Source organism: Armigeres subalbatus, chromosome 1 (genome assembly GCF_024139115.2).
Source record: "Armigeres subalbatus isolate Guangzhou_Male chromosome 1, GZ_Asu_2, whole genome shotgun sequence".
NCBI classification, from domain to species: Eukaryota; Metazoa; Arthropoda; class Insecta; order Diptera; family Culicidae; genus Armigeres; species Armigeres subalbatus.
Window position 1 is genome coordinate 59,678,931 of NC_085139.1, and position 13,442 is coordinate 59,692,372.

The following is a 13,442-nucleotide window of genomic DNA, read 5'->3' on the forward strand; positions in this document are numbered from 1 at the left end:
AAGTTTGCAGAAGCAAATCATCCGAGTGCTGACAATATTCCTCTCAGCACTCGGATGATTTGCTTCTGCAAACTTGTGAAGTATGTTTTTCGGAACGCGGAAAATTCCTGATTCACACGGGAATTATCTACTTCTCGGAGCTCTTACAATTTGTCTCTCGAAACCTAGACATTTTTTTCTCGAAACGCGTAGATTTTATCTTTGAAACCCGAAAAAAATCCTTCTTGGAACTCGAACAATAAATTGGTGCTTTTAAACTCGGACAATTTATTTCGCGGAGCTCAGAAAATTTGTTCATTTGAATTCGAACAATGCTTGAGAATTCCGGAATGCGGAGAATTCCGTCTCAAAGTTTGATCAATTACTTATGGCAGTGCAAAAAAATTTTGGAAATCAGACAATTTGCTACTTAGGAAACAAACAATTTTCCCCACGGAGCTCAGATAACTTGCTTCTACGAATTCGAAAAACTCTTTGTCGGAATGCGGAGAACTCCGTCTCAAAGCTTGGAAAGGTACTAATCGGAAAGCGGAATTGATAGTTCTCTTAGTTTGCATCGTCATGGCGCCACCGTCGTCGATGCTTGGTAAAAGTGTGACAAGAGGCATGGGCGGAAAAAAAGATGGTAATATTTGCCTCCCACTCCCCGCACTGCACAGAAATTGTTGGCTGTTGTGAATTCGCAAGGATGCTCTGGATCCGGGAAGTTGGAGACGCTTGGGATGCTCCCCCAAAGTAATGATCGCGCTGACAGGGTCAATGAAGACGACGACCGACCAGTGCCCTGTGGTCGAACTCGATCCTTTTATCGAACAAGTGGCCGCGCGAAGAACAACATGGTATCGTCGCTTTCGTGGCGTCGGTCAACCGGGCGGGTTCCGAGCCCGACGACGGAAAGGGGCACCGCGTCGGCAAGTCCCTCTGTGTGTTGGCGAATAGGCCCTATCGCATAGAGGTCAATTTGGGGTGCACGCGGCATCATCATTCTTGATACTAGCCGTGCAGAGGATGGAAAAAAGATGGTAATATTTGCCTCCCACTCCCCGCACTGCACAGAAATTGTTGGCTGTTGTGAATTCGCAAGGATGCTCTGGATCCGGGAAGTTGGAGACGCTTGGGATGCTCCCCCAAAGTAATGATCGCGCTGACAGGGTCAATGAAGACGACGACCGACCAGTGCCCTGTGGTCGAACTCGATCCTTTTATCGAACAAGTGGCCGCGCGAAGAACAACATGGTATCGTCGCTTTCGTGGCGTCGGTCAACCGGGCGGGTTCCGAGCCCGACGACGGAAAGGGGCACCGCGTCGGCAAGTCCCTCTGTGTGTTGGCGAATAGGCCCTATCGCATAGAGGTCAATTTGGGGTGCACGCGGCATCATCATTCTTGATACTAGCCGTGCAGAGGGAAGCAGCACTAGAAGCAACAATCACGGTTATAGCAAAGATGTTCAATCATATAATATTTGGTTATGGCCTTTGATCTAGTTAAAGAATATAAATATTAGTAACAGGTTTATCCATAAAAATATATAAAGCTCTTTTAGTGGAATGTATTCAACTCGTCTTCAGTATCTCGTACTTGACTCGACTTGAAGAAAACAATCGCAACTTACACTATTTATACTACTCTAGGTACCTAATCTAATCTTATTTGCCTACTCTATTTACCTATACAGTTAATTACTTTATTGCTTAGGTAGAAAGAGCCAAGATAAACAGCGCTGTTGAATAAGGATCAGGGAAACGGCAGCTCTTGGCTCTTCAAGTTTCTACCTAAGCAATAAAGTAATTAACTGTATAGGTAAATAAAGTAGGCAAATAAGATTAGATTAGGCACCTAGAGTAGTATAGATAGTGTAAGTTGCGATTGTTTTCTTCAAGTCGAGTCAAGTAGAGTAGTTTAGATAGTGTAAGTTGCGATTGTTTTCTTCAAGTCGAGTCAAGTACGAGACACTGAAGACGATCAGACGACGCAGACGACCTTATTTTTGTAGAAATTTTTGTTTTTCTTTTTAGAAAAATGCTGTTTTTGCTGATGAACTCTAAGCAAACTGTGGAATCCATAACACCAAAATTTTACATAATCCATAACACCAAAGCACTGTTGGAATTAAAAGCTTTTGCTTTGGGGGTTTCTGTATAGTCGCAAGGAGGTCATTTCGGCTCATGGACGGCGATTGCTGCCTGGGCGCTCCTTCCTTCAGGACTTTATCCAAATGTTTTTCAAGGATTTATTCCGGAAGTTCATTCACAAATTATTCCGGAGGTTCTTTCAGGAGATTCTTTCAGAAATTTCTCCGAGATGTCCTTCAGGAATTCCTCGGGAAATTCCTTCGAAATTCCCCCGGTAGATCAACCAGGAATTCTCTCAGAAACTATTCTAGGAATTCCTCGAGATGTTCCTTCGGGCATTCCTCCGGCAGATCGATCAGGTATTCTTTCCGATGTTATTCCAGGAATCTCAAGGGAAATTTCTCCAAGGATTCTATCGGAAGATTCTGCAGGAATTATCCCGGGAAATCCTGCAAGAATTGATACAGAACCTATTCAAATAACTACTTGGGAAGTTTCTCCAGAAATTCCCTGAGAAAATCTTTCGGAAGTTCCTCAAAGAATTCCTTCAAAAGATCATCTAGAAAGTTTGTTAAAGAAATTTTTATCAGGAATTCCTCGAAAGTTTCCTGACGAATTTCTCTGAATAATTCGTAAGAAATTGCGCTGATAATTCCATTAGAATTACTCTGAAAGTTCCATCAGGAATCCCTCCGAAGTTCCTCCGGGAGATCGACCAGGAACTCTTTCCGGAATTCTTCCAGGAACACCTCGAAAAGTCCAGGACCAGAAATTCTTCCTTACTTCTTCCAGTATTTCCTCGGGAAGTTCCTCCAGGAATTCCTTCGGAAATTACTGCTAGAATTGATTCAGAAGTTATTCCAATAATTCCTCGTGAATTTCCTCCGGAAAATTCTGCCGGAAGTTTATCAAAGAATTCCTCCGGTATATCCTCTAGAAAGTCCCTTCAAGTAATTCCTTGGGAAATTCTTCGAAAGTTGGAAATTCCTCCGGAATTGCATTGAGGAATTCGTCCACAAGTTCATTCAGGAATTCTTCCGGAAGTTTGTTCAGGAATTCCTAAGGAAGTTGCTATAGTAACCCGTCTGGAAGTTCCTTGAGGAATTCTTCCGGAAGATAGAATTTCTCCCGAAGTTCCTTTAGGAATTTATCCGGAAGTTCCTCCGGGAATTCCTCCGGAAGTTCCTCCGGGAATTCCTCCGGATGTTCCTTCAGAAATTCCTCCGGAAGTTCCTTCGGTAATTCCTCCGGAAGTTCCTTCGGTAATTCCTCCGGAAGTTCCTCCGGGAATTCCTCCGGAAGTTCCTCCGGGAATTCCTCCGGAAGTTCCCCGGGAATTCCTCCGGAAGTTCCTCCGGGAATTCCTCCGGAAGTTCCTCCGGGAATTCCTCCGGAAGTTCCTCCGGGAATTCCTCCGGAAGTTCCTCCGAATTCCTCCGAAGTTCCTCCGAATTCCTCCGGAAGTTCCTCTGGGAATTCCTCCGAAGTTCCTCCGGAAGTTCCTCCGGGAATTCCTCCGGAAGTTCCTCCGAATTCCTCCGGAAGTTCCTCCGGAAGTTCCTCCGGGAATTCCTCCGAAGTTCCTCCGGGAATTCCTCCGGAAGTTCCTCCGAATTCCTCCGGAAGTTCCTCCGGGAATTCCTCCGGAAGTTCCTCCGAATTCCTCCGGAAGTTCCTCCGAATTCCTCCGAAGTTCCTCCGGGAATTCCTCCGGAAGTTCCTCCGAATTCCTCCGGAAGTTCCTCCGAATTCCTCCGGAAGTTCCTCCGGGAATTCCTCCGGAAGTTCCTCCGGGAATTCCTCCGGAAGTTCCTCCGGGAATTCCTCCGGAAGTTCCTCCGAATTCCTCCGGAAGTTCCTCCCAATTCCTCCGGAAGTTCCTCCGGGAATTCCTCCGGAAGTTCCTCCGGAATTCCTCCGGAAGTTCCTCCGAATTCCTCCGAAGTTCCTCCAAATTCCTCCGGAAGTTCCTCCGGGAATTCCTCCGGAAGTTCCTCCGAATTCCTCCGGAAGTTCCTCCGAATTCCTCCGGAAGTTCCTCCAATTCCTCCGGAAGTTCCTCCGGGAATTCCTCCGAAGTTCCTCCGGGAATTCCTCCGGAAGTTCCTCCGAATTCCTCCGAAGTTCCTCCGGGAATTCCTCCGAAGTTCCTCCGGGAATTCCTCCGGAAGTTCCTCCGGGAATTCCTCCGGAAGTTCCTCCAGAATTCCTCCGGAAGTTCCTCCGAATTCCTCCGGAAGTTCCTCCGGGAATTCCTCCGGAAGTTCCTCCGGGAATTCCTCCGGAAGTTCCTCCAATTCCTCCGGAAGTTCCTCCGGGAATTCCTCCGAAGTTCCTCCGAATTCCTCCGGAAGTTCCTCCAATTCCTCCGAAGTTCCTCCGAATTCCTCCGAAGTTCCTCCGGGAATTCCTCCGGAAGTTCCTCCAATTCCTCCGGAAGTTCCTCCGAATTCCTCCGGAAGTTCCTCCGGGAATTCCTCCGGAAGTTCCTCCGGGAATTCCTCCGGAAGTTCCTCCGGGAATTCCTCCGGAAGTTCCTCCGGGAATTCCTCCGGAAGTTCCTCCGGGAATTCCTCCGGAAGTTCCTCCGGGAATTCCTCCGGAAGTTCCTACAGGAATACCTCCAGAAGTTCCTCCAGGAATTCCTCCGGAAGTTATTTAACGGATTCCTCCAGAAATTTCTCCAGGAATCGCTCGGGAATTTTCTCCAGAAGGATTGCTCCGGAAATTCCTCCAGGATTTTTTTTTGTTTTTATTCGAGAGATTTTCAGCCCTAGGCTGGCTCACCTCTTGGACACCTCCTGGAATTTCTCCGGAAGTTGCTTCAAGAGTTCCTTCGAATTTCCAAAGAAATTAGTTGGGAAGTTTCTCCCAGAATTCCTCGAAGATTTCGTCCAAGAATTCTTTTCGGAGTTCCAATGAAAGTTCTATCAAAATTCTTTCAGAAATTCCTCACGAAGTTTCATAAAAAAAAATTCGGATGTTTCTCCAAGAATTTCTCTGGAAATTCTTCCAGGAATACCTTCGGAAGTTCCTTCACGTATTGCTCTGGACGCTTCTCTAAAAATTCTTCCAAGAGTTCCTCATGAAGTTTCTCCAGGTATTCCTCCGGAAATTGAAGTTCATCCAGGAATGTGTCCGGAAATTCTTTCATCATTTTCGTCAGAAGTTGTACCAGGAATTCTTCGAGAATAATTTCCTCGGTAGTTTCTGCAGGAATTCCTTTCAAAGCTCCTCAGGGAGTTCGTCCGGAGGTCCCTCTGATAGTTTGAATTTTTTTTTCTGAAGTGCAGAATTTTTATAGAAGCTTTTACGAATTTTTCCCGATAATTCCTCCAGATTATTTAGTTTTTTATGTGATCTCCTAGATTTTCCACCAGTTTCTACTCAAGGTATTGCTTCTGAAATTCTCCCTGAAGTTCTTCCGGAAATTCCTCCAAGATATCCCCATAAATTACTTTGAGAATTCTTCAGAAATTTCCACTGAACTCCTTTCGAATCTCACCAACTGCACCTCACCCCTGGAAGTTCTTCCAGGATTATTTCCAGGAGTTTTTCTAGAAATACTTATGGAAATTCAATTGCGAATCCCTCCAGGAAATTCGGATAAACTATAAATTCCTCCAGAAATAACTCCCTGCTATCCCTCCTAGTATTTCCTAAAACATTCCTCCAAAAAGCACCCTGGAAAATCGTTTCAAAATTCTGGACATTCCTTAACACATTCATGTAGAATACACACGAATATCTATTATTATATATAGGGATATTATATAATATTATATAATATTATATAATCGTGAAATTCTCTCAGCAATTCCTTCAGAAACTTTTACAGAAATTCCTTCCGAAACTCCTCCAATTTTTATTTCTGGTACTGTCACCCAAATTTTACCCCTGTAAATTACTTCTCAAATTCTCCTGCCTTCTATCCCTCGAGTTCCTCCAAGAGTTTCCACGTTTGAATACTTTCATAAGTCTTTCCATGAATTTAAAAAAAAAATATCGATGGGCTTCCAGAAGATATTCTCGAAGGAATTACTAAAATAATTTCTGAAGAAATTCCAAGAGAAATTCAAGAATTTCATGTATTTTCAAAGAATGTTCATAAATAATAAGAAACAATCTTTCAGAGTTTGCAAATTAAATTACACCCAGGTTTTTTTTTACACGGTTTGGTTTTAGTCGTTTAAGACCTTCAACGTCAATGAAACAATGAGTTAACCCCACGAAAAAATTCACAAAAAATCAAAGAAAATTCAGGTGGTATTTAAAAAGCTGTGAATGTTCGGGTTAACCGAGAAATTAAAGAATTCCAACCGTGTAAAAAAAACCTGGGTGTAAGTGAATTTATAAATGACTGAATATTACAAATAATGAACAAAGAAATACTAATAGGAGTTTCTAAGAGTAATTCCTTAAATTCTTTAAAAAAAACAATCGATCTCTTGGGCCGCGTCTTTTTTTATCTGGTAGAATAATTTTTACAGTAATAGAAGTTCATCACTTAAATAATGGAGGAAAAATCCAGAGGGGCTAGTTTCCCGAGCACAACCATGGGATCTCGCCTTATCACTAATAACAGGTTAAAAATGTTTTCCTGCGTCTTATTTCCTGATTTAAAATCAAATTAAACATAAAAGCGATAGTTCAAAAATAAAAAATCACTCGGTCATAAGAATCACAGGTGCTTTTTAATAAGACCGGTCTGTCAAAAACAATTATATGTTGCTCAGAAGTAGTCTTGTTATGCGTGCAGCGTTATTCGGGAACTGTTTAAGTGTCACTTACTTTAAAATTTAACTGTATTTAAATTCGGGAATAAATGTAATATGAACCGATAGGATAAACTTACTAGTAAAAATGCACAACAAAGTGTACGAAACTGACTTAACCTCCCGGGACTCGCACCGTTGTAAAAAGTACGACACCTTCGAAAAAAGCTCGCTTGTCGTTCACAAGAGAGGCGGGACTGCATGGGTGATCCAGGAGTATGCGAGTCCCGGAAGATTAATAGTCAATAGCCATCGACGTGGTAAAAAATATTCTTAAGAAATTTTCATGCAGCGGCGCGCCGATTCATTTTTGACGGCGGTGGCACACAGGTCTACTATAAAGCAGACTTAAATTAAGTTGATTACGTTACTGCGCAACTCCAATGTTTCGCATTATCGAATACACTTTACAGGAATGTGTTCGATGCGGAATTGTTCGTGTTATCACCACAGGGTGGTGATTAACTGAAATTCGATAAGATATGGCTAATTTTTGAATCGGTATAGTTCTGATTTGAGTGCTGTAATGGGATCAAGCAAGCAGAGCAAACACAATCAACTAAGTCGATTTTCGGGTTTAAAATTTAAAAGATACAAACCTCAAATGGGTAGACGTTCTCAATGATACTCAATTGACTGAGTTAAAAAGACTGCGTAAAAAGTATAAATTTCTCTTCTCTCTGTTTATTCTCTCTACAAAAACCGCAAATCAAGAGTTCAAGACTTGATGTGTTCAATCATAAGCGGAGCGCATCAGTCACAGCCAGGCTCTCGTGTTGACCGGATAGTTTACTATGGCGCTGTTCGAAGTTTATCTAGCGGTTGGCGTTACGGTGGTGCTTACACTTGTTGTATATGGAGTGTTGTATCTCGATAAGAAGCGAAATTTTTGGAAGAGTCGTAACTTCCCATGCACCGGGCGGTCGCTGCTGATTTACGGTGATTACAAGGGTATGAACCAAACGGAGCACATGCAGTACATCAACCAGCGTCTGTACAACGAGTTCAAATCAAAGAATTTGCCGATCGGGGGAACAATTCTGTTCACGATCCGTACGGTGGTTATCGTCGATCCAGACCTAATTAAAGCGATTCTGGTGAAGGATTTCCACGCGTTTCACGATCGTGGAGTCTACAACAATCCTGAAGTAGACCCATTAACTGGGCACTTGTTTTCTCTGGAGGGTCAAGCCTGGCGTCAACTAAGGGCGAAACTATCGCCAACATTCACCTCTGGTAAGATGAAAATGATGTTCGAAACAATTCTCAACGTAGCGGATGATCTGAAGGAGTTCATGCTGGAGAAGACGGAAAGCGGATCAACAGAATTGGAAATGAAGAATGTTTTGGCTGGTTTTACTACCGACGTAATCGGATCTTGTGCCTTCGGGATCGAGTGTAACAGTCTGCGGGCTACGTGCTGCCGATTTAGAGAGGTCTCAAAACAAATTTTCCAGCAGTCAGTAGCACAGATGATGTGGCAAATCTTCCTGATGCTATTCAAAGGATTAGCCACCATACTGAAGCTGAGGGCCACCCCGGCGGAGGTTGAAAAGTTCTTCACCAACATGGTTCAGGAAACAATCAGCCATCGGGAACAGAATAATGTTCAACGGAATGATTTTATGAATATACTGATCCAGATGAAGAACAGCGAAAAGCTGGAAGAACAGTTGACAATAAATGAGATAACGGCACAGTCATTCATTTTCTTCGTAGCAGGGTTCGAAACTTCGTCGACCACTATGGTCAACTGCTTGTTCGAACTGGCAAAGAATCCCGATATTCAGGATAAGTTGCGCAGTGAAATCCTCAAAGTTTGTGGTGATGGAAGACTGACCTATGAATCGGTATCCTCTGTTGAATATCTTAATATGGTAATCGACGGTGAGTGTCAAAACATTTTTAAATACCCAATTTAATATTTACCTTGCTTTCCAGAAACGCTTCGTAAACACCCCGTTGTTGATTCGCTGCTTCGTACCTGTAATCAGTCATATGACATCCCAAGCTCGGATTTGACAATACCTGAGGAAACTTTCGTGTTCATTCCTGTGCACGCTCTCCACAACGATCCGGAATACTACCCGAACCCGGACCGTTTCGACCCGGAGCGGTTCAACGCCGATAACCGCAAGAGCCGCCACCCGTTCGTGTATCTACCTTTCGGCGAGGGGCCCCGCAATTGCGTCGGAATGCGATTTGGACTGATGCAGACCCGGGTGGGACTGATAACGCTGTTGCGCCGGTTCCGTGTGAAGGCTGGTCCGAATACACCGGAACGGTTGGTGGTGGATCCAAAGTCCGGTATTCCGGCTCCGCTCGGTGGATTGCCGCTACTGATTGAGCGGCTTTAGATCGAGCGGACGTTTCGACAGTGGGATTATTGTTTCAGCGATAAGGTCGAGTGCACGAGTTTGTTAAAACGAAATTAAGATAGAACGGACACTCGTTGGCACGATGTTTCATTGATACACATGTGTGGAATGTTTCTTTGTATCGGGTCGGGAACGATAAGCTTGAATCGTTTGCGCATTAAAGCAGACTAGACGCAGTGAAATTGAGCACATTACCTGCTATAAACCTTTCCTTGTACGAATTTGATACTCACCTGAAATTAGAGAAGAGAAAAACATTGCTTTGATAAGAAAAATATTTTGAGCTTGTCAGAGGAATGTCTTCACTTGTCATATAACGAGTTTGTACCATTCCATTTAATTCCACCACTTCAAGTCGTGGAATTAAATGGGGTGGTACAAACTCGTCTTTTGACAAGTGATTGCTTTAATATATATTTTTCGATTGTTCATTTGTATGGAATTTGTTATTTATTACAACAAACGCCGAATTCGTCCAAAAAGAACATGATTATTTTTTGTTTGAATAAAAATGCCCCAAAAAAAATTAGGATTTTTCTATATAAAAAAATGCGCTTTGTCAATGACAAAAATCACAAGAACCAATAAATAAAAAAAAGGAAAATAGAAATAAAAAACGACTTAAATAATTTTTAAAGTTGTCACAGTTTGAGAGTAGCCTCAGAATTTATTCCTAATTTGTTTTTACAGTTGTCATAAGAGCTCTTTAATCTATCTGAACAGAATTGGATGCATTGTCGATAAGTTCAATTGAAATGACACTCGGATTATATTTGAATGGAACTCTTGATCGTGCACTGCTCTCACTTCAGACCCGTTCGACGTTCAACCAGATTCCACCCAGCGCCGAGGCCACGTTACCCTTCGGATCGTACCGCAGCGGGACCTGCGTTTGCTCATTCACGCTGAAACGCAACCGACTTAGCAGCTGTGCGATTCCAAACTTGACCTCCAGCAGGGCAAACCGCATGCCAATGCAGTTTCGAGGTCCGTCCCCAAACGGCAGAAAACTGTGCGAATGACGACCGCCGATTGCCTCCGGTGTGAAACGATCCGGATCGAAGCGTGACGGATCCGGATAGATCTCCGCATCGTGATGGATCGAATGCACGGGAATCATCACCATGGTGCCTTTTTCGAGGGTGAAATCTGGTGACCGTACTCGATGTGGCTCGTTTGCAATGCGAACTATCTGTCCGACGGGAGCATACTTCCGGAGAGATTCTAAAATGACGTCAAATGTTGAAGGACAGAATGCTGAAGCTACCATTCGTCAACTTACCGTTAACGACTTGTTCCACGTAAGTCATATCCTTTAAGGCTTCATAAGTTATCAAGCCGTCGTATTTGGCAAGAGTTCGTTGAACTTCCTCGCGAGTTTTCTCTTGAATTTCCGGATTAATTGCCAGCTCGAACAATGCAAATGATAGCGCCTTGGATGACGTTTCAAATCCGGCGAAGAAAAATAGGAACGCCTGCGCAATCACCTCATTCATCGTGATAGTTTCGTTGGAATCTTCCTCATTCTCATCGACCGTTCCTTTATTTTTTAATCTCATCAACAGTTGAAGAAAGTCCGGACGAGTAATATTATTCTTCTCGCGGTGTTCCACCGTCTTCCGCACCACATCAACGAAGTAGCTCTCAACGTCAGCAGGAGTTTGCTTCAGTCTCAGCTTCACAGCCAGCTCGCGGAAACTAATCAACAGAAGCATCCATACCATTTGCAACGGGCGCGGGTGAAAAATCTTGTCAGCCAAATCCAGCAGCTTTGTGCTTCCGTCCTTCAAAGCATTACAATTCAATCCAAACGCACAAGACCCGATAACGTCGCATGTGAACATCGCCGCCTGTGCGCTCACATCCACGGGTTTCTTCTGCTCCAAATACGGCTCGAAACTATCCGAAAATTCCAACCCAATCTCACGGACCGTCAGGAACATGTACTTGATTTTCCCGGAACTGAACGTCGGACTCAGCTTGTTCCGCAAGAATCGCCACCTTTCGCCTTCGATAGAAAACATATGCGATGCCAGCGGGTCGTCCCTTTCGTTGAAGAACATCCCTCGGTCGTGAAAACTGTTGAAATTCTTCACCAGAACCTGCTTAACGAAATCCAAATCCGTTGCCAACAACAGCGGATTGACGCAAAGGAACATTCCAACGGTAGTGTGCGTCTTTTTGTACTGCTCGTAAACGGGAGTCATGATCTCCACGAAGTGCTTCTTGCTGCCCATCCCGTTGAACGATCCCATCGGTAGGGATCCGGAAACGTACGGAACATTCCTATCCGACCAGTAGGCAAATTTACGACGCAAATAGTAGTACAGAAGACCTGACACGGCCCCTACTAAGTACAACGTGATGCTGAGGAGTTCCATCGGCGCCGGTGTAAACCGATTTCGTTCGTAGTTGCAACTGTACTAAAAGGCACTTGCCAGAGTGTATCCCGAGCAGCACAAGTCAAGGAAAATCGGTTGCAGCAACTTGGTTGTGACTAAAACTGGTCACTTACTAATTGCAGCAACCTAAGTGAAACATGTGTGCTGCTAGGGATGTTTCGTTACATGACGCGCTGGTGACGCGATGCGATCGATATCCATCATCAGGCCGGCGCGTCGTTTGCGAGAGAATGAGCATGTGCGACGCTCATTCCAAACCTCCACCATTGACTGGAGTAGCAAACATGATATGGTAAACAAATGGGGATTGGCGCTTTATTTATATCCGATGATGATTTCGTTGCGGGAGGCAACGCGTTGAAACGGAAAATGTGTTTTTGTCAATATCTTACAGATGACAGACGAAATTCGTTTTTGGCATGGAAATAAATAGCTTCCAGATCTGTGAAAGTAACATAGTCGAAATAATTCAAAATGAATCCAAGGTTTGACCTTGACCGCACCGAAAACAGCGGTCATGCGTCAGTTTATTTTCAGCAGCATTTATCGCCCATTCAAATTGAATCATACGCCAGATGTCAAGTGGCAAGGCCAATCAACGAGACAGTTTCTATTAAATGATTTCATTCTTATCCCACACGACCAAATAATATCACATCGAATCGAACAGCCTGGTGGCGCGGCGTTGGCGGCACAGTCAACATTCAACAGTCCGCGACGAGTGTGAAGCGCCACACAATTCTGAACAGAATCGCGTTCCTTTCGTTCCGTTGTGGCTTGTGGGAAGACACGCGCGCGTTGGCTGGTGAGGATGACTTCACGTCGCGTTGTTGTCGTCGTCGTTGTGCCGGCCGGCTCGATTATTGGTTGATGGAACTCTTGTGTGATATAATTGCACGGCATGTTGGTAGATAGTATTTAGACGAGTAGATATTTTCATGATCTCATATTTCAAATGTCAATGGAGGGCTATCGTTTTTTGCCATTGCTAATCGTAATTTTTCTACAATAACTACTTCATACTGCGTTTTTGACAACAAGGTTCTTAATTATTATCACCACTATTGCATACCAATGAGTTGCATAATGATTACACTGTACGTACTTATTAACAAAATACAAGTGTTATAGGGCTGTTCCATTTTCCATCTCACTGAACATATATTCATCTCATCGCAAAACAAAGCAATACAGGACCAATCTCGTCGCTTCTTTTTGCTAACACGCGTGCTCACTGGTGAAAAAAAATCACAAAAATAAGAAAAAAACCAAATTCCTTTTCATTGCCTTGTTTTTGATGGGATGGAAATAGGAGCTATGGGATGTAGTGCCGAACCGTTCCCCTAGACGATCAGACTACAAAAGCGGCACCTGAACATGTAGACTCTGAGCCTCAGAGTTTATATGCTCAGATGCCTTTTTTGTAGTTCATTACTTCAGGGCAGCAGGGACTATGTCCAAGGGCTTGACGATCCCTCCCCAGGCCATCTGCGAGTTGTGGGGCTTGCCTAGGATGTGGTGGGGTTTGACAGTGGGCCCTGTTAAACCTCTATAAAAAGCTGCATGTATCCGCAAGTAGGCCTCACCAAAGCGACCGTGTGCCGCTCAAATCGCACAAGCCCAAGTCCTGGTGTTAGGTGGGACGCTAAACAGCCCTGACACGACGGCTCTCCGACGAGACAGGAGGTTTGCGCAGGCCCAATAAGCCGCCTGGAAAACCAATCATTACGAACAATATAAGAGATAATGCGACTCGGCATAATCGGCAAAGACCTAGGCGACGAATACAGGATCACGATTGGAAGCTTGGAACA

At 44.0% G+C, this 13,442-nt stretch overlaps 3 protein-coding genes across 3 annotated transcripts in view; 1 reads left to right on the forward strand and 2 right to left on the reverse strand.

The window, feature by feature from the left end:
• The window catches only part of LOC134206195 (sodium/calcium exchanger 3-like), a 593,875-nt gene that overhangs the window by 126,543 nt on the left and 453,890 nt on the right, over window positions 1-13,442 (reverse strand).
• LOC134226063 (probable cytochrome P450 6a14) lies at window positions 7,585-9,854 on the forward strand. The gene is made up of 2 exons (XM_062706585.1): window positions 7,585-8,735; window positions 8,790-9,854. Exons 1-2 carry the CDS (start codon window positions 7,643-7,645, stop codon window positions 9,203-9,205), a joined length of 1,509 nt encoding a protein of 502 aa, XP_062562569.1. The 5' UTR covers window positions 7,585-7,642; the 3' UTR covers window positions 9,206-9,854.
• LOC134226073 (probable cytochrome P450 6a14) lies at window positions 9,873-11,645 on the reverse strand. The gene is made up of 2 exons (XM_062706598.1): window positions 10,509-11,645; window positions 9,873-10,450 (listed from the first exon to the last, which is right to left on the reverse strand). Exons 1-2 carry the CDS (start codon window positions 11,605-11,607, stop codon window positions 10,035-10,037), a joined length of 1,515 nt encoding a protein of 504 aa, XP_062562582.1. The 5' UTR covers window positions 11,608-11,645; the 3' UTR covers window positions 9,873-10,034.